Here is a 26,454-nt window from a genome sequence, read left to right on the forward strand (position 1 = left end):
AATCAATGCTAGTGATGTCAATGTCTGGATGATGTGGCCCAGAACTGATTGTTTACAGGCCGCCATTATAGCTAGAATATTGATGACTGTGAAGTTAAACAACAAACAAACAAATCACATAGTTTACAACTTGTACAAGATGTCGATGAGATGCTGAGGTGAGCATTTTACAGTGGGTTGTGTTGTGAGGTTGAATACACGAGGAGAGTTGTAATGGTAGAGTGACCTCAAACAGTCTTGTTATTTAAGGGGGCGGTGGGGTAGCCTAGTAGTTAAAGTGTTCGCTTGTCACGCCGAAGGCCTAGGTTTCCCACATGGGAATAATGTGTGAAGCCCATTTCTGGTGTCCCCTGCCATGATGTTGCTGGAATATTGCTCAAAGTGGCGTAAAACCATACTCACTCACTCACTCTTGTTATTTAAGTGTTTGCTTGTTACATGCTGTTCTACCTTGCGATTGCCTGTGTAAGTGAGTGAGTTAGGTTTAGTTCTGCTTTGAACAATATTCATTTGAACAATATATCACAGTTTGATGTGAGATAAAGATCAAACTGATGCAGGTCTCGATCAGTTACCACCAACATGAGTATGGTGCCGACAAACTGAACATTGCAAATTAGAATTAAAACCCACAATCACTGGGTTCTTGCATGCCCAAGGGATGCAACTCTGCACACTTCAGATGACTGAACCATTTGAAAGAAGCAGAATATGATTCAGGTGATGATTCTCACAATAACCTGCACTGTAGGGAGTTTTGCACAAAGATTATCGACAGATTTACTTCAGTAACATGACAGAATTAATGATCCTTTACATATTTTGAGTGGTATAATATTCTGAAACTGCATGGAAATGGCGTCAGATGTGGAAATATCAGTGAAAAGCTCATGAATCTACCAGAAACGGATAACGCTTCCCAACTCATGAGAACTAAAGACTGGTCTTGTTTTACGTAAACAGCCTGGATGATCGTGACAGCCATTGTTTGATAAGAATGGTAGATCTGTGCGTGATAAAGGCATGTGGCGCTCCACATAGATGGAGTCGTGATTGTCTGATAAGACCGGGATCACACAATAGGAACAACATGTGGAAAGCATTGCTTGTTTTGGTAAGTCTGACATAACTCTTGATCTTGGTGTCACTTTCACATTTGTTTTATTGCTTGCTGGGCACTGACCCTGATACAATGTATTCCTGTGGGAATTCTAAAGGGAGAATATTCACAGTGACCAGTGGGGTAGCCTCATGGTAAAAGTGTTCACTCATCACACTGAAGGCTCAGGTTTGAATCCATATGTGGGTACAATGTGTCCATCCCTTTTCTGGTGTTCCCCACCGTAATCTTGCTGAAATATTGCAAATAGTGGTGTCAGATTACACCCACAGCACTGCCTGAATGAGTAAGGGATTACGTGATAGCAATCTCACTGATAGAGCTTTACACATGTAGGGCATGAAAGTGTGGTGACGTGTTGACCAATGAATTAATTGCAAGGTTATCCTAGCTTCGCATTACTGGTTCTTGCCCATCAACAAACCCGTGGAGAATTCTAGTTGAGGAGTGTATCCTGCTTTGTATTATTAAAAGAAGTAACCATGCTCAATAACGGCCAACAATTTTGTCATACTCCAGGCAGTGTTGCCACCACGTTGGTGCACGGAGCTCTCCCACCAGGGTGTGTCCATCTTGAAGACCATGTGCTGAACACGGCCAGTCCATCAGCCATCTTTGGCAGCAACAATGAGCTTAATGCAAAGTCAAAACCCATGAGAGTTGGCAACCTGCGCACCAAGGCTGCCATACCAACACACCACTTCGCAACCAATCAAATAAAACAACACAGGGTGCCTGTCAGACTGTTTCCTTATGAAGGTGAATGTCACTATACAGGGGAACATAAGGGGACTACATCAACTGGAAACAAGTCCATGAGGGAAAGCAGTTAATGAGGGCCAAGGAGGGCAGCTATTCCATGGGGTAACAAATCCATGGGAGCAACAAGTCCTTGAGGCGCCATGTCCTGCAGGCAACAAGTCAGTAGAGGTTAATAAGTCCTTGAGGGCAGCTAAATCCATCACTGCAACAAGTCCTTGAGGGTAACAAATGCATTAGGGCAACAAATCCATGGGCAACACGTCCTTGAGGGAACAAATCCAATAGGGCAACAAATCCTTGAATGTAACAAGTCCATTAGTGCAACAAATCCTTGATTGTAACAAGTCCATTAGTGCAACAAATCCTTGAACTGGTCCGTGAGGGTCCATCTATTAGGTAAACAAATCATTGATAGGGTAACAAGTCCATAGAGGTAACAAGTCCATAGAGGTAACAAGTCCATAGAGGGTAACAAGTCCATGAGGTAACAAGTCCATAGAGGTAACAAGTCTATGAGACTAACAAGTCCATAGAGATAACAAATCCATAGAGGTAACAAGTCCATGTTGGGTAACAAGGCCATAGAGGTAACAAGTCCATAGAGGTAACATGCCAATGAGGGGTAGCCCCTTTTTGGTTCATAAGGGTAACAAGTCCATAGAGGTTAACAAGTCCATAGAGATAACAAATCCATAGAGGTAACAAGTCCATAAGGGTAACAAGTCCATAGAGGTAACAAGTCCATAGAGGTAACAAGTCCATAGAGGGTAACAAGAGGTAACAAGTCCTTGAGGGGTAAAAGTCCATAGGTAACAAGTCCATAGAGTATAAGTCCATAGAGGTAACAAGTCCTTTTTGGGTAAAAGGCCATAGAGGTAACATGTCCATAGAGGTAACAAGTCCATAGAGGTAACAAGTCCATAGAGGTAACAAGTCCTTTTGGGTAACAAGTTCCATAGAGGTAACAAGTCCATAGAGGTAACAAGTCCATAGAGGTAACAAGTCCTTTTTGGGTAAAAACAAGCCATAGAGGTAACATGTCCATAGAGGTAACAAGTCCATAGAGGTAACAAGTCCATAGAGGTAACAAGTCCTTTTGGGTAACAAGTCCATAGAGGTAACATGTCCATAGAGGTAACATGTCTATGAGGGTAAACAAGTCCATTTTGGGTATAAGGGTAACAAGATAGGGTAACAAGTCCATAGAGATAACAAATCCATAGAGGTAACAAGTCCATAAGGGGTAACAAGTCCATGGGTAAAAGTCCATAGAAGGGTAACAAAGTCCATAGGGTAACAAGTCCATAGAGGTAACATGCCTATGAGGGTAACAAGTCCTTTTGGGTAACAATTCCATGAGACTAACAAGTCCATAGAGATAACAAGTCCATAGAGGTAACAAGTCCTTTTGGGTAACAAGTCCATAGAGGTAACATGTCCATAGAGGTAACAAGTCCATAGAGGTAACAAGTCCTTTTGGGTAACAAGTCCATAGAGGTAACAAGTCCATAGAGGTAACAAGTCCTTTTGGGTAACAAGTCCTTAGAGGTAAAAAGGCCATAGAGGTAACAAGTCCATAGAGGTAACATGTCCATAGAGATAACAAGTCCATAGGGTAACAAGTCCATAGAGGTAACAAGTCTATGAGGGTAACAAGTCCTTTTGGGTTACAAGTCCATAGAGGTAACAAGTCCATGAGGGTAACAAGTCGATAGAGGTAACAAGTCGATGAGGGTAACAAGTCGATAGAGGTAACAAGTCTATGAGGGTAACAAGTCCTTTTGGGTTACAAGTCCATAGAGGTAACAAGTCCATGAGGGTAACAAGTCCATAGAGGTAACAAGTCCATGAGGGTAACAAGTCGATAGAGGTAACAAGTCTATGAGGGTATAGAGGTAACAAGTCCTTTTTGGGTAACAAGTCCATAGAGGTAACAAGTCCATAGAGGTAACAAGTCCATGAGGGTAACAAGTCCATAGAGGTAACAAGTCTATGAGGGTAACAAGTCCTTTTGGGTAAAAGTCCATAGAGGTAACAAGTCTATGAGGGTAACAAGTCCTTTTGGGTTACAAGTCCATAGAGGTAACAAGTCTATGAGGGTAACAAGTCCTTTTGGGTAGTATAGAGGTAACAAGTCCATATAGGGTAACAAGTCGATAGAGGTAACAAGTCTATGAGGGTAACAAGTCCTTTGGGGTTACAAGTCCATAGAGGTAACAAGTCCATGAGGGTAACAAGTCGATAGAGGTAACAAATCGATGAGGGTAACAAGTCCATAGAGGTAACAAGTCTATGAGGGTAACAAGTCCTTTTGGGTAACAAGTCCATAGAGGTGACAAGTTCATGAGGGTTACAAGTCCTTTTGGGTTACAAGTCCATAGAGGTAACATGTCCATAGAGGTAACAAGTCCATAGAGGTAACAAGTCCATAGAGGTAACAAGTCCATAGAGGTAACAAGTCCTTTTGGGTAACAAGTCCATAGAGGTAACAAGTTCATGAGGGTAACAAGTCCATAGAGGTAACAAGTCCATAGAGGTAACAAGTCCATAGAGATAACAAGTCCATAGAGGTAACAAGTCCATAGAGGTAACAAGTCCATAGGGTAACAAGTCCAATAGAGGTAACAAGTCTATGAGGGTAACAAGTCCTTTTGGGTTACAAGTCCATAGAGGTAACAAGTCCATAGAGGTAACAAGTCGATGAGGGTAACAAGTCGATAGAGGTATCAAGTCTCTATAGGAGATAACAAGTCTATGAGGGTAACAAGTCCATTTGATGGTTACAAGTCCATAGAGGTAACAAGTCCATGAGGGTAACAAGTCCAGAGAGGTAGGAGGTAACAAGTCCATGAGGGTAACAAGTCTATAGAGGTAACAAGTCCTTTTGGTCTAACAAGTCCATAGAGATCACAAGTCCATGGGGTAACAAGTCCATAGAGGTAACAAGTCCATGAGGGTAACAAGTCCTTTTGGGTAACAAGTCCATAGAGGTAACAAGTCTATGAGGGTAACAATTCCTTTTGGGTTAACAAGTCCATAGAGGTAACAAGTCTATGAGGGTAACAAGTCCTTTTGGGTAACAAGTCCATAGAGGTAACAAGTCCATAGGGGTAACAAGTCCATAGAGGTATCAAGTCTATGAGGGTAACAAGTCCATAGAGGTAACAAGTCCATAGAGGTAACAAGTCTATGAGGGTAACAAGTCCTTTTGGGTTACAAGTCCATAGAGGTAACATATGAGGGTAACAAGTCCATGAGGGTAACAAGTCCATAGAGGTAACAAGTCCATAGAGGTAACAAGTCCATGAGGGTAACAAGTCCATAGAGGTAACAAGTCTATGAGGGTAACAAGTCCTTTTGAGGTTACAAGTCCATAGAGGTAACAAGTCCATGAGGGTAACAAGTCCATAGAGGTAACAAGTCTATGAGGGTAACAAGTCCATAGAGATAACAAGTCCATAGAGATAACAAGTATATGTAACAATTCCTTTTGGGTAACAAGTCCATAGGTAACATGTAACAGGTAGTCTATGAGGGTAACAAGTCCTTTTGGGTTACAAGTCCATAGAGGTAACAAGTCCATGAGGGTAACAAGTCCATGAGGGTAACAAGTCCATAAGGGTAACAAGTCGATAGAGGTAACAAGTCGATGAGGGTAACAAGTCGATAGAGGTAACAAGTCTATGAGGGTAACAAGTCCTTTTGGGTTACAAGTCCATAGAGGTGACAAGTTCATGAGGGTTACAAGTCCTTCTGGGTTACAAGTCCATAGAGGTAACAAGTCTATGAGGGTAACAAGTCTTTCTGGGTTACAAGTCCATAGAGGTAACAAATCTATGAGGGTAACAAGTCCTTTTGGGCTACAAGTCCATAGAGGTAACAAGTTCATGAGGGTTACAAGTACATAGAGGTAACAAGTCCTTTTGGGTTACAAGTCCATAGAGGTAACAAGTCCATAGAGGTAACAAGTCCATAGAGGTAACAAGACCATAGAGGTAACAAGTCCAAGGTAAATAGGTTAATGACAGTAATTTGTCCATGATAGTGAATGAGCATCCATTGATTACTTTCTGTTTTGACTGAAAATTCTCAGATAGATTAACAGCGTTATTATTTTACCATTAGAACTTTTTTCTAAATTATAATACCAGTTTGAACCATTAAAACGTGTGTCATCACTTGCTCACAGTATGAACTGTAAAAACATTCAGATCACAGCCTAGGTTGAGGAACAGAAGCACTTGCCCAGATACATATATTGTATGTATGTTGAGGGTGTGTGTTTGAGGTACACTGGAGAACGATGGCGCCACCTATGATGCATACACAATGGACAGATGGACAGACCCTAAGAGAACAGACTTCATGGACCAACAGTCTGCCTGGAAGAAGGGACAACCATGGTCCCGTCTCCTTGACCTTGGCTCCAACATGAAGCAGATGGTGGCTGGGCCAGATGGAAACCCGATGGGTGTGTTTGATGGTGGGTAGCATCAACAAAGGCATTGGTATTGTATAGCTGACAGAATTTCTGCCACTGAATGAGATTGACATGAGTTTATAGAGCTGATGAAACATGAATATAACATCAGTCAATCAACATGTGACCTGCCTTAGTGGTTTAATGGGTAGAGCATCTGTCTAGAGAGTTGAAGGAGGGTAGTTTGATCCTGTATCACACCAACAGACATTAAGATAATATACAATTACAGACTGGTGATGAGGTCAATATTGCTTTTCGCGGGTCCATAAAAACAGGTATTGACCGAATTCACCAGCCCATAATTGTTTTATTATGTAATTACTGAAAAAATCTTCTCAAAACAAAAACATGTCCATTTAGTCAAGAAAAGTAATTTTATTTTCGCTACAAACCAATAACGTTATGTCAACAATACTGTGACATGTAAACAATAGAATGACGTCATAGCTTGATGTCAAAATCTATTTTAGTAACTCAAGTCAGTATGACTTTTGGTCGGACCTGGTTGGAGTCAATATGCATTTCTGTCGATGGTCACGGGACCACCTCTAGACCAATCAGGTAGCCGGAAAAATATGCTTACATAATAACATTTGTTATTACCCTGCCCAGTCAGCATCAAGGGGATTACAGCCTCTGTCAGAGTGGGGTATCCATGTTAAACTGCAGCATGGTATCCAGGTGGCTGGAACTACAAAACCAGCATGAGTCTCTACAAGCAGCCACACACACATGAAATATATGTGTGCAACATTTTTTAATGCAGTGTTACACTCCATTTCGCCTCACCAACTGGCAAACAAGTATAAGTTGGTCCGGCGCAGAGAATGTGTTTACGAGAAGAAGGCAGTGCGAGGCAAAGAGCAAACCCATTTGGTTTGTGAAAGGTAGAGCAGATGGAGGCTACTGCACATGCATTGCATGACGATTAATTTGATTCTGTGCGTAGCTGCACATGCCTTGCTCATAAGACTCTCACATCGGTGTAGCACACTAAACTTGATCGCGCACAACCTGGGTCCCCTTTGCTAACAATAGCAAGCGCCAGTGGGCGGCACTCATACATGCTACTATGAGTCAATTGTCAGGTTGGTGCTCAACTTATCCTTGTTTGCCAGTAAGGGTCAGTGGGGTGGCCTAGTGGTCTGAGCATTCGCAATCACACAGAAGACCCAGGTTCAATTCCAAACATGGGTACAATGTGAAGCCCAATACTGGTGTCCCCAGTGATGATATTGCTGGAATATTGCTCAAATTGACTCACTCACTCACTCTGCAGGTAACTCAGGGGTAAAGATTGGCTACAGCAACATGGGAGAGCCAGTGATGACAGACTTCGGGGACCTGTACGCTAACTTCCGGTACGGAGGTGGAGGAGGCAGCATGGAGGTAAAGTCACATGTCATCCTACTTCAGTTCATTCATATCTGGAATTGAATTAACGACATAAACGTGAAGGATGGCTTTTATCGACACTCATGTTTACACTTGCTGTGCATTTATTGATTTATGACTACTGAGATCAATGTTGGCAGAAATGTGGATTGGTTGTCCACAAAGCTTCTGTGAATGTATGTGAGAACATACTATCATGGCTGCATGTATTAGTCTTCATACTAGAGACCCTCTGAAGGTCTGGGTAAGAACAGGTCAAACAAACAGGATCAGGAAGTCAGGTTTATTGACTTGGTTCTGTTTGTTTGTTGTTTAACGCCACATTTGGCAATATTCCAGCTATATGGTGATGGTGTGTAAATCATCCAGTCTGGACCAGACAATCCAGTGATCAACATCATGAGCATTGATCTACGCAATTGGGATACGATGACATGTGTCAACCAAGTCAGCGAGCCTGACCACTGATCCCATTAGTCGCCTCTTACGACAAGGGGGCGGTGGGGTAGCCTAGCGGTTAAGGCGTTTGCTCGTCATGCCGGAGACCTGGGTTTGATTCCCCACATGGGTACAATGGGTTAAGCCCATTTCTGGTCTCTCCGCCGTGATATTTCTGGAATATTGCTAAAAGCGGCATAAAACCAAACTCACTCACTCACTCTTACAACAGCATAGGTTGCTGAAGATCATTCTAACCTCGACCAGCATGGGTCATTGATTTGCTTAATGCATGTCATTGCTCTATCTATAGATCTATGCTCATGACTGACATCATTGGCGGATCCAATTTGGAGGGGAGGCTTTGAAAATTCTAGGATCTGCGTAGGTGTGTGAGGTCCAGCCTTGATTATATACAGAACGTGTCTGAAGGCTATAGTAGTGTTGAGTAGAGTGTTCAACAACATACAAACAACTGAATTTAAGACATACTAAAGGCATATGGATTGGCTAATGTGATGTTTAATTTTGAAACATTGTTACACATGCAGGTGCCCCTTGTCCGTGGTGCCACCCTGCTGACACACATCATGCACAACGCTAACCCTGTCGTCACCCCATACTGTCTCAGTTCACTCAATGGGAAGTCAGTCAGCAAGTTCAACTGCCCAATGGAAAACTCAGGTACTGAATAACATTTTAACACCATTTTTTAAATCGGTCTGTTGATTAGTAAAAAAAAATCTTGGAGTTTGAGAGTAAAAAATCATTTTTCCAACCAACAAACTCAGCTTTTCAGTGTTCAGTTCAGGTCCTTTGTCCTTAATTCTCTACTCCCATGAAGTCCGACATCAACTCACACACAAGCTCCATCACATTTGAACCCCAGCATGGAGGAACGTACAGCAGACTTGCGCAGCTCGGATACTTGGGGCAGGACCAAGGGGGGAGCACTCTCAAAGAAAGAGAAAGAGAATAATGGTTTTAGGGGAGGGGATCACCCATTTTGTTGTAGGAAGGAAGGAAGTCAGCAATTTTGTACACATCTACTGGGTCAGCAATTTTGTTCATAATTATTGAAATATTATGTTTTGATTTTGTACATGACGTGCAGGGGCTCACTTACTTTGTACATTTTTCACCCATTTTTTGTAGGAAGGTTAGGGGAGTCAGCAATTTTGTACACATGTACTGGGTCAGCAATTTTGTTCATAATTATTGAAATATTATGCTTTGTACATGACGTGCTGGGGCTCACTTACTTTGTACATAAATTTTAGGGGGGTCATTCACATTGTATATACTTCTCCATAAAAATCATCATCACCCCCACACCTCCACACCCAGCCATAAATTATGAATGGTCCCTAACATAGAGGTAGGCATAGAGGCATAGCATAGGCGTTTAGCTTAGTGGTTCAGCATAGATGTGCATGTTAGTGGTATTGTTTAGAAGCAGAGCATACAAGTGTAACTTAGTAGTTTACCATAGACGTGTAGCTTTGTGTTTGATCTTTGTGGTTCAGCATAGATGTGTGTCTTAGTGTCCTAGGTTACAGATGTACTGGTGACATAGAGTAGAGGTCAAAGTGTAAGCCATTGTCAGATCCAGATTTGACTTCATATTCTGCCATCCTATATAAGAAATATTGCTGAGTGCAGTAACAAAAAACAAAATGTGTAAACTTGTCACAACAAACACGTAAATCTGATATTCAAAGCGATACATCACTTGAAGAAAGTTACTTATGTCCCCTAACATGATACTGCTACAGTATTGTTTAAATCTGTGTAAACTCCCTCTGTCACAGCTAGGGACGGCGGCAGTGGCTACTTGGAGGGATCCTGCCACGGCAGCACGCTGACCATCAAGGTCCACAGTACTAAGCCCATCACCGACATCACCAAGTTGCAGTGGGCGGCAGAGAGGAAGTCCACCTGGTCCAGTGGGCATCATGGGATGCATACATGTGACCACACCCACTGCCGGAGTCAAGATGGAGGGAAGACCATCGAGATTACTGTCACTGGTGCCTCAGGTAGGAACATATTATGTATTTCTGTATTTGAGGGTGTTTATGCGTATTTGATCATTTGTGAAAACAGAGGTTTCAATTGAAAGATTTCTGGGTCACCAGAATTGAAACATAGCTGCATTGAATATGTCATCTCTGCCCAGTTTTTCAGCCATTTCTATTTGTTTTTATCAAATGTGGTTCAGTGGGGTAACCTCATGGTCCATGTGTTTGCTTGTCATACCGAAGTCCAGGTTTGATTCCCCAGAGAGGTACAATGTGTGAAGCCAATTTCTGGTGTCTCTTTGGTACAACATGAATATTACTGAAAGCTGCGTAAAAGCAAACTCACTCACTCATGCATGCAATGTGTGTATGCGCATAAGTAAACGTTATTTCAGATTTGTAGCTGCCATGGCAGATCTGTTGAACTTTAATGTTCCATTCAGCCAGTTATTAAAATAATTGTGTCTGTTATGTGGAGGGGCTGTGGGTTAGCCTAGGGGATATCAACCTTAAGGGTGCTTCTCACTATATATTAAGCATTCTTGTTTTCCCGGAATAACCGCATTTGAGGTTTTTGTTTGCTCTCAGATTTTACTTTTGTAAGTAAGGCCTCATCCCAGGTTTTACTTTTTGTAATTCTTTTTTCCTAACTCTGTATGAACATCAACATTCCAATGATATATCAGTGTTTGAAATCAATTGAAAATAGCATAAATTTCAAAGTGCAAATGTTTTCTCTAGCAGGATTAGAACCACATCTAACAGGTTAATAAGCGGATGCTCTACCTCACGGCCAACGAAGAAGTGGGGGTTGAATTATCTATACATAGTTACTGTCATTCAATTGATTTTACTTGTGCTTCAGTTATTGTTATGTAGCTTCATTAAATGATCATCTACATTATAATTATCCATCACTGGCGGTTTATATGTTAGGGAAAACACTTCCCCTTGGTTTTGGTAGAGAATGTAAAACCTTGGGATTTCCCTCCTCCCTCGGTTTTACATTCTCTACCAAAACCTCGGGGGCGTGTTTTCTCCTATACTTAAAGTGTTTGCACATCACACCAAAGACCAGGGTTCAATTCCCCACATGGGTACAATGTGAGAAGCCCATTTCTAGTGTCCCCCGCTGTGATATTGCTGGAATATTGCTAAAAGTGGCATAAAACCATACTCGCTCACTGTTATGTGGAAACATCTGTTTCAGCACATGCTTTCCCCTAAATAACTATTTTGATCTGAAGTCGAAACTGCCAGAAAATTCAAGTGTGGTGCAAAGTTTTATGTTTCTATTTTCAACAGGTGCGATGAGTTTTGCAGTGAATTTCATTGGCCACTATGTGCTGCCCTGGGACTGGGGCAACCACCCGATGGAGACCACGTGCTCTGGGTCGGGGAAGCGAGATGACCGTCAGCGGAGGGGTCCAGAGGATATCTCCATGACAGCACAGTGTGATGCCCACAGGAATCTTGTTGTTCGAGTTGATGTTGGCGGTAACAACATTCCTGGTATCAGCAAGGTTTGTCAGATCTCAGTATCAACTGCTTGGATATAAATGCCTGTTGGATCAATAGCTCACCAGTGAAAACATCTGTCTATGTTCCAAAAATCAACCCTTGAAGAATCCGGGTTAGAATTTATCTTCAGTAACCGATGCTTGTCGTGAAGAGTCAGCTAACGGGATCGTGGTGGTTAGGCTCGCTGATTTGTTTGACACGCTTCATCGTGATTCCAATTGTGTAGACCGATGCTCATGCTATTGATCACTGGATTTTCTTGTCCAGGCAGAATTCTAGAATTGAATGACCAAATATCTTGCGATCATAACTTTTGCAAATCTTTGAGGATAATACTCTTTAGGAGATAAACATCATGTTGGTGAATTTCGTGCGTTATTGAATATTTGAAGCACGGAATTCATTTGGAACTGACGGCCAGCCGGAGGTTTCAAATGAAATATTCCCATGCTTCAAATACTCAATAACACCCCGGAAATTCGCCAACACATGATGTTTATCGACATTGTAAACACAAAAGTAAAACCAAAAAGTCCACACACGCTTTTTGTGTCTGCACTCATTGACATCGAATACGGGTACAGCAGTGAAATGTCATCAGTCAGTCCGCTTCAGCTGTCTCCCATGGTAGCATCTTGAACTGCTGATTTGTGACGTCATTCGGATTTTACGTCACAATATGATTTTAATGACGCCACCACAGCTGACTATAACAATACAATGGCGTGAGCTGGCGTTTGTATGTATTAATACGCAGAGAATTTCCGGGAATCAAATACCATTTGATCACGTTTTCAACCAATCAGATTAAAGAACATAGTGACTTTTGGTTTACAATATTTTATAAATTATTTTTTTTCTGTGGTAAAACTGATGTGTTATCTTTGGAGGTACATGGAGGTGCATTACATACCAGGTACCAAATTTGCCATATCTTGATTGATTTATCTCCTACATTGTGCATATACATATCAGACTTTTATTCACCAAGTAATATTTTTAAAAAGTTGTCAAAATACTTTGCCTCAATAGAGCTGTTCCCAAATAGTACCTTTCCTCCAAAGGAAATAGACAATTAGCGATTTTACCACCTATACCTTGTTCCAATTGTTCAGGTACAGTATGCGGCTGCAGACAAGGCCCACTGGAACCCTGTCCCTGCGATGCACACTTGTCAGGCAAGCACCTGCTCCAGGTCTGGCTCAGTCATCACCATCAAGTCCAAAGTCTCCGCCAGTGTTGTCAAGTATGTATATTTTGTGTGGCACAAAACAATAAGATAGCACATTGTGACATAGTGAGTGAGTGAGTATGGTTTTTCAACGCATTTAGCACTATTCCAGCAATATCACAATGGGGGACACCAGAAATGGGCTTCTCACATTGTACCCATGTGGGGAATTGAACCTGGTCTTCGGCGTGATGAGCGAACTGGCTAACCCACCTCGTGAAGGCTAACGTACCACATCTGTAACCATGAGATTCAACATACCTTATTAACTTGTTTCCATGGTGAAGAAGATCCATGTCAGCATCTCTAAATCTATTTTGGATTTCTCCTTTCTCATTTTCAGACCCACTGTGATATAACTTCAATGCTCTTCAAAGCCAGTCACTCCACTCACTTGCACTCACTCACATGCACACTCACTTCATGCACTCTCACATTCACACTCACTTCACTTTCATGCACTCACACTTGCACTTCACCCACACACACTCACTGTACTCACACTCACTTTCATGCACTCACACTTCACACTCACTCATGCACTCATGCACACACACTTGCACTCTCACACTCTCACTTTCATGCACTCACACTCACTTTCTCACTCATGCACTCAGACTCACTTTCATGCACTCACACTCACACTTTCACACTCACACTCATGCACTCTCACTTTCATGCACTCACACTTGCATTCACCCACACTTGCTACTCACACTCACACTTCACTCACACTCACTTTCATGCACTCACACTTGCACTCACTTTCATGCACACACTCACTTTTCTCATGCACTCCTCACACTCACTCAGACTCACTTTCATGCACTCACACTTTTCATGCACTCCCACTTACACTGCACACTCACTCTTTCATGCTCTCACACTCACTTTCATGCACTCACACTCACAATACTCACACTCTCACTTTCATGCACTCACACTCACTTTCATGCACTCAGCACTCACTTTCATGCACTCACACTCACTTTCATGCACTCACCGCCACTCACTTGCATGCCTCTCACACTCACATGCACACCTCGCTCATTTTCACACTTACTTTCGCACACACTCACTTGCACTCACACTTCTCCATGCACTCACACTCACTTGCCTCATGCACTCAGATACTTGCACTCACACTCACTTCACTCATGCACACACACACTCTTGCACTCACACTCACACTCACTTTCATGCACACACTTGCTCAATTAATCAAACAAACAAACAAACAAACAAACGCTCAATCACTTTACTGATATATTTTCACAGCCTTGCTCTGAACATCATTGGCTATACCGTCCTGCCCCACCAGCAATGGATTGCCAACCCCTATGTCGTACATTGTCCTGGGACCCAGGTCACCAGTGGGAAGACTTCAACAAATCCAGGACACCACAACACCCCGGCACCAGCTACACCAGCTCCAACTCACACCAGCAACTCCAACCACCAAACGGTAACGCTGTCCCAAAACACCAAGTTTTTGATGGAACTCGATGAACCTGGTGACAGTCTACCAGGGCAGACGCGAAAATTTGTCCTATATTTCTCCGCTCCCGTGAAAGCTAGCATCAACTCACACACAAGTTCCATCACATTTGAACCCCAACATGGAGGAAAGTACAGCGGACTTGTGCAGCTTGGTTATCTTGGGGCGGGTCAAAGGGGAGACCACTCTCAATCAAATTATCTGGATTCATACGCAGGACGTTACTCCTACAAACCATCCACCTCTTACTGTGTGAATGATGCTCAAGAAAAGGCATTTGTCAGTTTTGACTGGAGCCCCTATGGAGCAGACGGTCACCCCTCTAATGGAGATCTTCTCATGGTAGCCATGCCTCATCATGTGAGAATACAATTCATTTATCTCTTTAAACAAATTGACTTTCAGGGATTAAACATTCCATATTTGGGAGTTGGCCTGTATTGTTTGATTGTTTGCTTTCTACTGTCAATTCCTCAAGATATACAATATTGTTTTCTCTGAAGGAGGAGTCATACATTTGGCTTTTTTTCCCAACACCTTTTTTTCAACATGTACCCTCATGTTCAGTCACTGATTTTTTCTGTTTGTGAAAAATCAAGGATGTTTATTCTTTTATTTCATCAAAGATGGAGTCGTCAAATAGTTAATTACAGATTTAGATTTCTATATTTTTTTGGGGTAATAGCTTTGGTTGATACAGTGCACAAAAAGAAACTGAACTAATTTATGACCTTTAGAAGCTGACGATAGTGAGATTTAGATCACACATCTATCTTCCAGTCCCTCATCCTATCGAAGCACTTCAGCAACCATCTCCAGAACACCCCATATGGGTTCAAAGGCTACAAGGGAATGGACTGGCTCCTGGAAATGGATGCTCCACGAGCCAGTATGGATCCAGATCCTTCAGGAGTCAATCGAGTCAAAAGTAACTCACATCAGAAAAAGGTAGGACTTGCATCTACAGAATTTGGGGTGGCACTTGTCACCTGAAAGTGTGGTTAATAGAGATTCTCAACTTATTGTGTTATTTAATATGAAATATATCAGCTTGAGTCAATATAAGTTTGAAACTGTGAGACTATCCCAGCAGTTTTCTACTCTGACAAGTGTTGATATGTGTGGTATAAAAGACATGAGATGAGATTGTATTTATCATCCAAAATTATTCTGCAAACCTTTTTTGGTTCGTAAATGGTAATAACCAGTGTGTTGAGTGTGAAAAGAATACATAACCAGCTTCAGAGGCAGAGAGAATAATGATTCTGTTTGATTGTGATGTCATGGATCCAATTTATGTCACAAACATAAGCAAATCATTGTGATGTAATTTCATTGTAGTGATATTAGTGATAGTTGATTGATATTACCCAAGCATTATATCCTATAGAAGACAGATGTAAATGACTAGGACTTAATTTGACATGACAAGTACACACACACACTCTCACAGGGCTTTCCACATAAAGGTCAGTTGTTCAGTTACCAGTCTTTCTTCAGCTGCAGGAGCAGAAGGGTAGCCTGTGGTTAAATAGTCCGCTCGTCACGCTGAAGACCTGGGTTTGTTTCACCATATGGGTACAATATGTGAAGCCAATTTATGGTGTCCCCTGCTGTGATATTGCTGGAATATTGTTAAAAACAGTAAAACTATACTCACTCGCTCGCTCGCTTCTTGACCTGCTAGTTTCATACGAACAGAAGTAGGGAATGGCTGGTGGTAGCAGGGGAGGTGAAGCACAGATTATTGAACTGTGTGTGTTCCAGGACATTGTTGATGCCATCGAGCGTGATGCAAAGGATGTGAACTTGAACGCTGTGTGTGCCCATTCCGACAGCTACAACGTTGGCAAGGCTATAGGCATGGCAGCACGGCTTGCCAGTATCTCGCGAGCCTTTGGCACCCACCATTACACAAGCCTGGACAGCTCTATCAAGTCCTGCCTCGAGAAATGGCTGCGTGTTGATGGTAGGGTGCCTTTTTTATGTTACTTGACTTTGACTAGTTCCAGAGTCATTGTCATCTCATCCCAGTTAGAGTTGTGTTCTAGGATTAGGATGATGTGATCAGTTTCAGGATTCACATTGATATAAATCAATTACTAGTGATTCATATGAATGCCTACCATCCAATACTACTCGTGGTTATGAATCTCTCTCTCTCTCTCTCTCTCTCTCTCTCTATCGCAAACACACACACTCTCACACACACACACACTCTCGATTTCTCTATAAAACCACACACACAAAGAGAAGGACACACACAAGAGAGGGAGAGAGAGATAAATAATGGATGTCTTTTTCTTGATTGACTGCTAGTAGAATGTGGAAAGGGGTGGATCATGGAAGGGATATCTTCGAGATATCTTTGAGTTTGGTACCTTGACTGTTTTTGGCAAACCACGTCAGTGTTTCCTTATACACTCCTGCCAACACACACACAATATAGATCAATACCATTATTTGTCTTAACTTACTCATGCGGTTTTGTTTGAACAAATCTGTAAACCATACATTAGGAAGTGTTGCCTAGCAATCACTATTCTGACATCCAGATTCCCTGGACACTAAATGGAAGTTCCACTACGACAATGTGTGGGGCGGGATGTTCCTCCGAGCCACTGACGGCGACCTTGGATACGGCACCGACTACGGGTTCCCCTACTACAACGACCACCACTTCCACCTTGGCTACTTCCTGTACGCTGCGGCCTACTACATTAAGCACAATCATAGCTGGGGGCAGGGTAAGCCAAGCACAGATACAACCAAAAACTATCTTGCACTGTGATATGAGTTAATTATCCTCAAGGCAGCCGACATGTTTTAATGAGTTTGTAAATAAACGAATCTGGACCCGACAATCCAGTGATCAACAGCATGAGCATCAAGCTACATTATTGGGATACGATGACATGTGTCAACCAAGTCCCGTTAGTTGCCTCTTACAACAAGCATGGGTTGGTGAGGACCTGTTCTAACACTAGTAAGGGAATGGCCAGTTGGTATTTAAATGTTTGATGCTTTAGTTGTATGATTTTCTTAACTGCATTTGTACCTTCTTCTCCTGTTTTGTGTGCTTACTTCTATGTTATCATATGAAGAAAACAGTACACTGTATACTATAAACTATAGATTAACTGTTATAACAAACTGGACGAGGCCACACATTTTGAGTTTATAATATCCGTAGTATGTTATATACGTTTTGACTAAATATACTGGAAGTGTTTGGGACAAAAGAAACAGTTCTTAAAATTAACTTCTTAAAATGCATCAAGTTGTTATGAGCATGTGCATTATCAACATAGTTTACTGTATCTATTAAGCAGTACAATGTACCAGATATTATCTATATATTGTCCAGCACTGCAGTCCTGAAAGTTAACCGTTATATGTTACATATATTTACACTTAGCATTGAAATATTTGGAATCGTATTTTTCCTGTGAAGCTCACAAGGACCGTCTTTATGCCATTGCACGTGATGTTGGTAATCTCAGCCCCCGGGACACGAGATTTCCCATTGCTCGTCACAAGGACATCTACGCGGGTTTCTCCTGGGCGACAGGTGTTGTGCCCAATGACAGACAGGAGGAATCTGCTTCTGAGGTAAGCATAGAGTAATCCTTAATCTCTAAGGACATATAACTTTGATGAAAACAAATAATTCCGTTTAAACTGAAAATGAGCCACAGTATCTGAATCTCAGGAAATGATTTGCTTGTTTCTTCTTGGGTGAATAGGCTGAAATTGAGGTACACAATACATGATATACATCATATTAAAAAAGTGTTTTGAGGGGTCAGCAAAATGTCTTCTTTCACAAACGAACCAGACTGTAAATGTGAGAATTGGAGCACTTTTTTCATCCACAAAACCTTCTGCTTGAACCATTCTTGACTTGTGATGATTCTTTGTTCAATATTCCCAGAGTATCAACTGTTACCATGCTCTGGCAGCACTTGGCGACGCCTTCAGCGATGCCAACTTGAAACACTCCGGTCAGGTCCTGCTTGCAATGGAGCTGCTTTCGGTGCGAGAGTACTGGCAAGTTCGACAACACAACCGTGCCCACTTTCCTCCTGCCTTTCAGAAGACAGGTGTCGTTGGTCAGATTGCTGAAAACGCCTTCTATGTGTACACGCTGGACTGGGCATGTGACCCCAATAAGTTTCCCATGAGGCATGGCTGCCTTGTCGGGATACAGATCATCCCCATTACAGCTGCATCCAAGTACTGGGTGGACAAGGTGAGTCAGTGTGTTTGGTTTTGCAATGCTCTTAGCAATATTCCAGCAATGTCATGGTGGGGACACCAGAAATGGGCTTGAAAATTCACCAGCAGTATGACTTCAATACTCATTCAATATGATTAAATGCTTCTGAACTAAACAAATAACTTTTGTAATTTTGCATTTTCTATCGCCATGGATTCTTTGGTTGCACATGGAATGCCCACTGTTACAAACTTCAGTGACCATGTTAATTTTTCTGAAGTAATTTAGGTAATATTAAACCATATTATACTGTAATTTAGAATCAGAACTTTGACACAATACGCATTTAAGAGAATGTACATGAATTACATGGAACAGGTGAATAGAGTTATCTCCCCTTAATAGGAGTGGGCCCACAGCATCCAGCAGACGTGTGAGTGGGCAATCAACCCTCAGTCCGCCCCTGACTACAAGTACACAGACCCCACCGACATGAGGCAGCTGGCCGTGGTGAGTAGAACACTGTATACCTCTGAGATTGACCATATCTTTGAACTCAAATATGACCAAATATTGGGAGTAGGCTGCTCCAGTTTATCATTTGACTGTCATCATAATGTCATGAAATTAAACCCTTCGTCCTGCACAAGTTAAACCAAAACTGCAAGTGATAAATGTTATTTGAATGGCTAATGAAGAAATTTCTTTGGCATTTTCTTTGTTCCCATTATGGAGTACACAAATTAGGTCACTTTGACAAGTTGTCTACTGTTTCCTGATTGGTGATATCTATAGTGTTGCATGAGCGAAAATTCACCCATGATACCTATTCTGTAAATTTTGAGATACCATATTTTCTGTAATAAACACCCTTCACCCACTGACAAACTTTATGATAAACCTACATGTAATTTTTATAAGATTCCTGTTAAAAATTATTTTGATGATGACATATTTTTACAAATTATTTTGACATAAAATGGCAGCATGAAAGGCACATACTAGTGGTAGTTGCACAATCGCAATCTTATAAGTTTCCTTGATTGTTTGTTTCCTAAGTCCCAGGGTGTTGCAATGGCCAATAAACATGTCAGACAGAAGACATTACAGAGTGACCATTAAATTATAGGGCTGGGATAATACATCGCGATACATTTAAGTTTGATACAGCTATTATCGACATCGACTATTGACTAGTGTATCGATACAAAAGCGATACACAACTTTTTTTTACAAAACAGTATTATATTAAATATGTTAGAGTTCTTATTTAGAGAAAAATACGCATTTTTAAAAGTTTTCAACTCACGTTAAACTAGCTGTCTGTTCAGTAATATTCAGCTACGACCGTCATTCATTCATTTTAAATCTTAGTACTGTATCATTCTTCCAAGGTGTATGTATCATGATAATGATCATTAAAAAAGAGAGGTAAAGTATCACGATAGTATCGTGATCGTGACATAGTGTATCGTACCAGCCCTATTAAATTAAAAAGAGATGCTATTTAATAAACACAGACGATATCTCAATTTTGAAATCTGTATCCACTGCACCATATTTTGGCCTTAAGTCATTATTAAACTTTCTCCACTCTGTTGTGCAGGGATGGAAGGCATTCTGTCATGCAGGCTTATCTCCCCTGGATTCAGCACACCAGACTGCTGCTGCCACCTACCTCCGCGATAAATCTGCCAACAACCTTGTTGGCGGGACCGGCGCTGCCAGCACCCTGCTCTTTATCTACGCTGCGACATAGTCTGATTGTAAATATCTAGTCCTCGTGTATAGTACACCAACAATAAATATTTCATGTTGAACAATGTAGTCAGTTTGTGTTGTGATTTTGGATATGACAGGAAAACATAGGAAGTCAGGAGTGGGCGAGTTGGGTTTCAAGGTGCATTGAACAGTATTCCAGCTATGTCATTGTGTTTCAGCTTAATGAGTGGTGAGTGGTGCATCATACTGTCTCGAATTCCAGAGTGTGAAAACAGGCCTCGGCAAAATGTCATTTGAAAGTGAAGTTTTTTATTCCTGATATCTCCATAGTATAGTTCCCTATAGTAATGGATTAAAATCCTACCACATCAAGGTGGTGAGCTAGCCTACTGGTCAAAGTGTTCACTTGTAGGTCTAGGTTTGAATCCCCACAATATTTGACTCCTGTATCTGTCTGTATTTCTCCCTGATACAGCAAGAATATTGTTAAAAGTTCTGGAAATATCTCACTCACTCATGACAACAGTATCCAGGCAAACAGAAATGAATGTTACAGCATTGTTAGAATGAAGGGATGTAGGTTTACTACTTCTGGGTACCTGTGAAGGTCCGGGTTAGAATATTGATCTTCAGTAACCCATGCTTGTCGTAAGAGGCGACTAACGGGATCGGGTGGTCAGGCTCGCTGACTTTGTTGACACATGTCATCGGTTCCCAATTGCACAGATCGATGCTCATGCTGTTGATCACTGGATTGTCTGGTCCAGATTCGATTATTTACAGACCGCCGCCATATAGCTGGAATATTGCTCAGTGTGGCGTAAAACTAAACTCACTCACTACTTCTGGGAACCCATCAACACAGGTATATTACTGCATCCTACAAACACCAGGAATAATCCAGTCGAACCACGATTTGAACTCACAATCACAGGTTCGCAGCCTGTCGTAGGAATGCAACTCTCTGCATGGCAAACTGTGGTGCCTAATATGACTTTACAATCTGGAAACGTTTTCTTATCCTTATCCTCAAATCAGCTTTTATGATTCCATACTGTTCTCCCTTGAAAATAGGATCTGAGCAGAGTTACTTCCCTTTGACTCTTCATTGCAGATGAGAGGCAATAATGGGAAACAGATAAACAAGAAATGAAAGTAAATTACGAACATTTTTATTCCATTCCTTTTATAGTTCATTGTCACACTGAAACATGAACACTAGATGAATTATGTCAAATTAAGACCATACAGACAGACATAAACAAATAACAGATTTACTAAATATAATTTATTGTTTGTTTTATTCCCCAGCCCAGCTTATCACAATTTATCACTTTAAAATTACAAATATATGACTGATATACTACCTGAGCAAAAATAAAGAACTCCCCACACCACACCCCCAAAAAATAATTTATTTATTTTAAAACAAAAATAAATTAATATTATTTTTTTTTAAATTCCCATTCTATAATTTGTCAAGAGTCAATCTGTATTGTTATAATGTTTTGACATATTAAATAGTCATTATATAATACATATATAAGTATGTACCTATCATGTTTACCAATATATCTCAAATAAACTGTCTTGATTAACAACTATACAAACAGAGACATTGAGTTGAATTAACCTGTGAAGATATGAATATATTTACATATGAAACAATGTTAAGTTTCTGAACACATGTATGGAAACGAATAATAATGTATAGAAACAATATCAAACATATCACTGGTATAAAATGGACATTCGATACTTCCATATATCACAGACAGACATCAGCACAGTATGGTATAAAGGTTATATTGTATAGTACAAATTGTATTAGTACTGATATTTATAACCATGTATGTACAACAGAATTAAACTGAGCAAACAGAGTATCTTTGTCGGATACTGATAATACTTGATATAAAAGATAAATCTCTACATCTTCAATGATATGAATATATCATCTGTGTTGAGAATGATTACAATGTTATCAAAGCTATTCAAATGTGGTTAGAATTAATTGAGCAGATACTTCAAGAAAGATGAGAATACAATATTTAATAATAAAATAACTAAAATAATAAATATTAATATAAAATACACAGTGAAAATGTATATACTGGTTCACTTTGTTTAATAATACTGACTAAAGTAATATTGTATTATTACATGTATACAGGACCATTTATCAGTCTCTCACTGACAGGTGACATGTCTGATTGACGGATGACAGCTGTCGATTTCATACATGGAATGTACAATCCCCTCGACACATGAAATCCTGGAAAAATTAATGTACATAACATGATTGTACAGAAAACAACAGTTCTAACAAAACTCAAAGGGGACCACTATTTTTAGTTGTACAGCAACTGTCTAGGACAAAAAAGCCAAATAGTTTGTTATATCCGTCAGTTTGTTATAAGCCTGTTTATTATACACATACCTTGTTATACATGCGTTTTAACAATTCCAGAGAACACTACATCCCCAGTATTAGGTGACGGGGTGGACAAAGGAAGACTGTATGGTCAGGTCCAGCTTCTTTCACCTTTGAGCTGAACAGATCTCAGGCTGGCAGGCTCTGGTTTGCCTGGTCCAGACTTGATCATTTACAGGCTGATGTGAAAGCTGTAATATTGCTGATTATGACAATTTGCAATTTCACTCACTCACTCATTCATTTAAGGATGCTGCCTGTCATATTATTGTGGTTTTGTCCTTTTAATTGGGTCATTGCTCATGCGTTCAATCACAGGTTTGCCTGGTCCAAACTTGATAGCAAACAAAATATTCCATCTAACCTTATCCCCTTTTTAGTTCAGTATATAGTTGTGAAAACTTTTCCTGCTCATTGTATAACTGACCATGGCTAGAAACTCAACAAAAGCCATTTCTACCAATCATATTAATAAACACATGACAACATGTAAGGTTTCACTAATATATAATAAGTTGATTCTCCATTGTTCTATATACAAGAATATATATACTACTCAAAAGAAAATAGGTGGATATTCCTTAATATGTTTGAGTAGTATATTTGGTATACGATGAAGTATAAACTTAGCAGTGTTGTTTTCATGGACAATATTCAATACAAAACCATGATTCAGGTTAGCCTTGAAAGACATAAATGTAAAGGTTTCATAAATCACCCTAACAATATAGCAAAAAAAAGATCAAGATATATGTTTCTGAAATGAGACTGAAACATGCAATGTAATTACAATCATCATAATATATGTCGTACATAATAAGGATTACTATCACACAGACAAAATGAGAAAATGAAATTGTGGAAAGAAGTTTGTGGGTAATATTTAGACATTCAACAACCTTTAGATGTAAACAAAATTTAGACAGTAAATAAGAAGCTATCAAGCAACATTTATACCAGTAAACAACAACATTTACTTACCAGTAAACAACAACATTTACAAAGAAACAAACAACCATTCTGATAAAAATATACAATATGCACTTTTATGAAAACTGCAGCTAAAATTCACAACAAATCACTTTGATAGTTGTATAGACTGTATCAACAATACATTATCTCAGTGGTAAGGAATATAGTATATTAATATGACTTTGAGCTAATCTGCTGATATAACAAACAGGAAAAGTATCTAAATGATAAAATAACTTCATCTTGTTTACATACACATGTAGCTACATCCCCAAATCCAAACCAATTACTTTTTCTTACAATAATAATATTTTGCATTTATTGTCATAATGCATAAAACTATATTCACTCACTACTCTCACCAACAGAGAATGTATAACACTGTAGTTTATTCCTCATCAATCATTTAACAACTGCAAGTTCTGCTTCACTGTGTCTCACTTAGGTTAAACTTTTATTCTGTGACAAACAATTCGCAAACATGTATCTGGAAGTCCAACATCAATATCTTATCAATAAAATAATCAATTTGATTAAACTCTGAGAAGAAACCATTATTTTTCCATGACTTTCCCTTGTACTCTACTCACAAGGTGGCAGGTTGTTGTGGAAGCATACGATTTGATTTGCATTCCAATGGAATATTTCTTTGACAGTATACATGTGTATACACACAGACAAAGAGTTGCCTGGCATAAAATGGTCAATAACAATCACAAACCTTAACACATATACCGTAATTCCTCTATTAGACACTGGGCCCCTGATACATACCTGCCTCTAATTGAATCTCTGGCAATAATATTAAAAACTGGATCTCAATTAAATGTCAGGGCCTCCTTTCACAAAGCACTAAGGTGATCGTAAGTCACTAAGGTAACCTTAGTGCAATGTTAAAGAATAGGATTTAAGGTCAACCTTAGTAAAGGTTGCTTCGTGAAATGAGACCCAGGGCCCCGTTTCACAAAGCTATCGGAGCGCAACGACTGTCGTAAGTCTAAGTTAAAGTATGGGAGGTACAAATGCTACGAGAAAAGTTACGAGATCTTAGACTTACGAGAGCTTTGTGAACTGGGGCCTGGTCTTAAGTCTTTGTAAGTCTAAAAAGTATGGCCCAAATGCTACTTTAGCTTTGTGAAACATGGCCCGGGTCTTTATTAAACTGGAATACTGTGACATGTTAATGCAAGTGTGTCCTTTTTGGAATTTGGTAAGGTAGTGAGTTAACACTGTGATAACATTAAACAGAACAGACGCTGGGCCTCTAACAGATGTCACCTGAAAAGATGTCTATGTACACAAGGGCATCTAATAGAGGAAACTATGTATTTGAAACAATATCTCCCAGTCATGATTCTTTCAGTCATGTCACATGTATTATTACGTGTATGATGACAAATGAATTGAGACACTATCCTTGACTCGTCAATCCCGAACAACTGCCTTGCTATGCTATAGCTGCCGTGACAGTTTGCCAGGTGATGACGGTAATTTTTCTCCATACACCTGAAGATGAACAGCTAAATGCTACTGGACCTGCGATGGTATGTATTAAAACTGAGCAAGTTTCTGTAGGTCGAACTCTGGGATGTCCAGTCCAAGCCATTGCAGAAGTTCAAAGTAGGAGAAAACGAACATCTTGGTAATATCCTGGGTGTGGTTCAACCCATGAGACTCCAGCTGAAGGTCACGGTTAAACTTGAGCCTTGCTTCCAGTTCAGCCTGACGACGAGCCATCTCCTCAGCCAATCGTTTTGCTTCTTCCAGAGCTCGCTGTGCCTCTTCTTCTCGTCGTTTCCTGGAGGAAGAGGTTGAAATATTTTATCCAAATCATTATTCAACAGAATAGGTAAATATTACTGAATTATCACCTGAAACCATGTTCAATTTGACCAAAAAACTGCATGTTCCTGAGTTATGTCCCCTTAGAACAGAACCTCAAGAAGATAGATGCCTTGATTGTCAAAAGTCATAATAATAGTTCACTCTAATTCATAAACTACTAAATTTATGACAGAGATATTTGATACTGTTTATAACATCAAATGTGATTCCCACAACAACTTCTCCAAGAGTTTGTTTGTTGTTTAGGCCAGACCAATTTTATTTCTTGTTTTACGGAATTTTGTCCTCAGAAAACCTAAAAGCAGGAGGGAAAAAAATAAATAATAAAATCACCAGTCAAAGTAATATTCCTTCTTAATACTTAATGTACGTTACTTTTGGCAATTTATGAAGTGTATATGGCCAAAAACAATCTAAAAACAAAATTTCTTGTATGTTTACATTTTTGGCCAATAAAAACATTAGGATTTTATTTTTTTGAGCGGGGAAAATTAATAAAAAAAATTCTTCTTATTCTTGAAAAAAATATGACAGGCAGATCAGTAAAACAAGAAATAATATTGGTCTGGCCTTAACGCTGAACTCAGCAATAATCCAGCAACATGCCAGTGGTCTTTAAATAATCGACTTAAGACTTCTCACCAGTGGCATTCAGACCAAACCTGGATACTGTTACTCCACCTAAATATTGAGGCAGCACAAACATCATTGAACATTAAATTCAGTGCCAAAGAGTGAGTAGTTAATAGAGCAGTTTTGAACAGTATTCCAGTGTTATTGTGTTAGCTTTATA

General features: G+C 40.1%; 2 protein-coding genes across 2 annotated transcripts in view; one reads left to right on the forward strand and one right to left on the reverse strand.

The window, feature by feature from the left end:
- The first annotated feature begins 999 nt into the window (after positions 1-999).
- LOC124272452 lies at positions 1,000-20,511 on the forward strand. Its single transcript, XM_046707624.1, has 16 exons — positions 1,000-1,114; positions 1,640-1,879; positions 6,171-6,365; positions 7,645-7,754; positions 8,750-8,882; positions 10,010-10,237; positions 11,525-11,742; positions 12,856-12,986; positions 14,250-14,829; positions 15,250-15,417; positions 16,237-16,438; positions 17,025-17,216; positions 17,924-18,081; positions 18,404-18,721; positions 19,094-19,198; positions 20,295-20,511. Exons 2-16 carry the CDS (start codon positions 1,774-1,776, stop codon positions 20,445-20,447), a joined length of 2,997 nt encoding a protein of 998 aa, XP_046563580.1. The 5' UTR covers positions 1,000-1,114; positions 1,640-1,773; the 3' UTR covers positions 20,448-20,511.
- Positions 20,512-24,950: 4,439 nt separating this feature from the next.
- Positions 24,951-26,454, reverse strand: part of LOC124272397 (titin homolog) — a 71,613-nt gene continuing 70,109 nt past the window's right edge. The window contains exon 31 of the mRNA XM_046707564.1: positions 24,951-25,614. Within this exon, the coding sequence (XP_046563520.1) occupies positions 25,368-25,614 (247 nt within the window). The 3' untranslated portion in view covers positions 24,951-25,367. The remainder of the gene's footprint in view (positions 25,615-26,454) is intronic.

This window comes from Haliotis rubra, unplaced genomic scaffold, assembly GCF_003918875.1.
Source record: "Haliotis rubra isolate DU_JTF1 unplaced genomic scaffold, ASM391887v1 Scf17, whole genome shotgun sequence".
NCBI classification, from domain to species: Eukaryota; Metazoa; Mollusca; class Gastropoda; order Lepetellida; family Haliotidae; genus Haliotis; species Haliotis rubra.

Coding starts and splice junctions, on each gene's coding strand:
- LOC124272452 (XM_046707624.1), top strand. CDS start 1,774: ATGAGAGTTGGCAACCTGCGCACCAAGGCTGCCATACCAACACACCAC. Junction 10,238..11,524: donor TACTGTCACTGGTGCCTCAG/GTAGGAACATAT, acceptor TATTTTCAACAG/GTGCGATGAGTTTTGCAGTG. Junction 14,830..15,249: donor TGGTAGCCATGCCTCATCAT/GTGAGAATACAA, acceptor TCTATCTTCCAG/TCCCTCATCCTATCGAAGCA.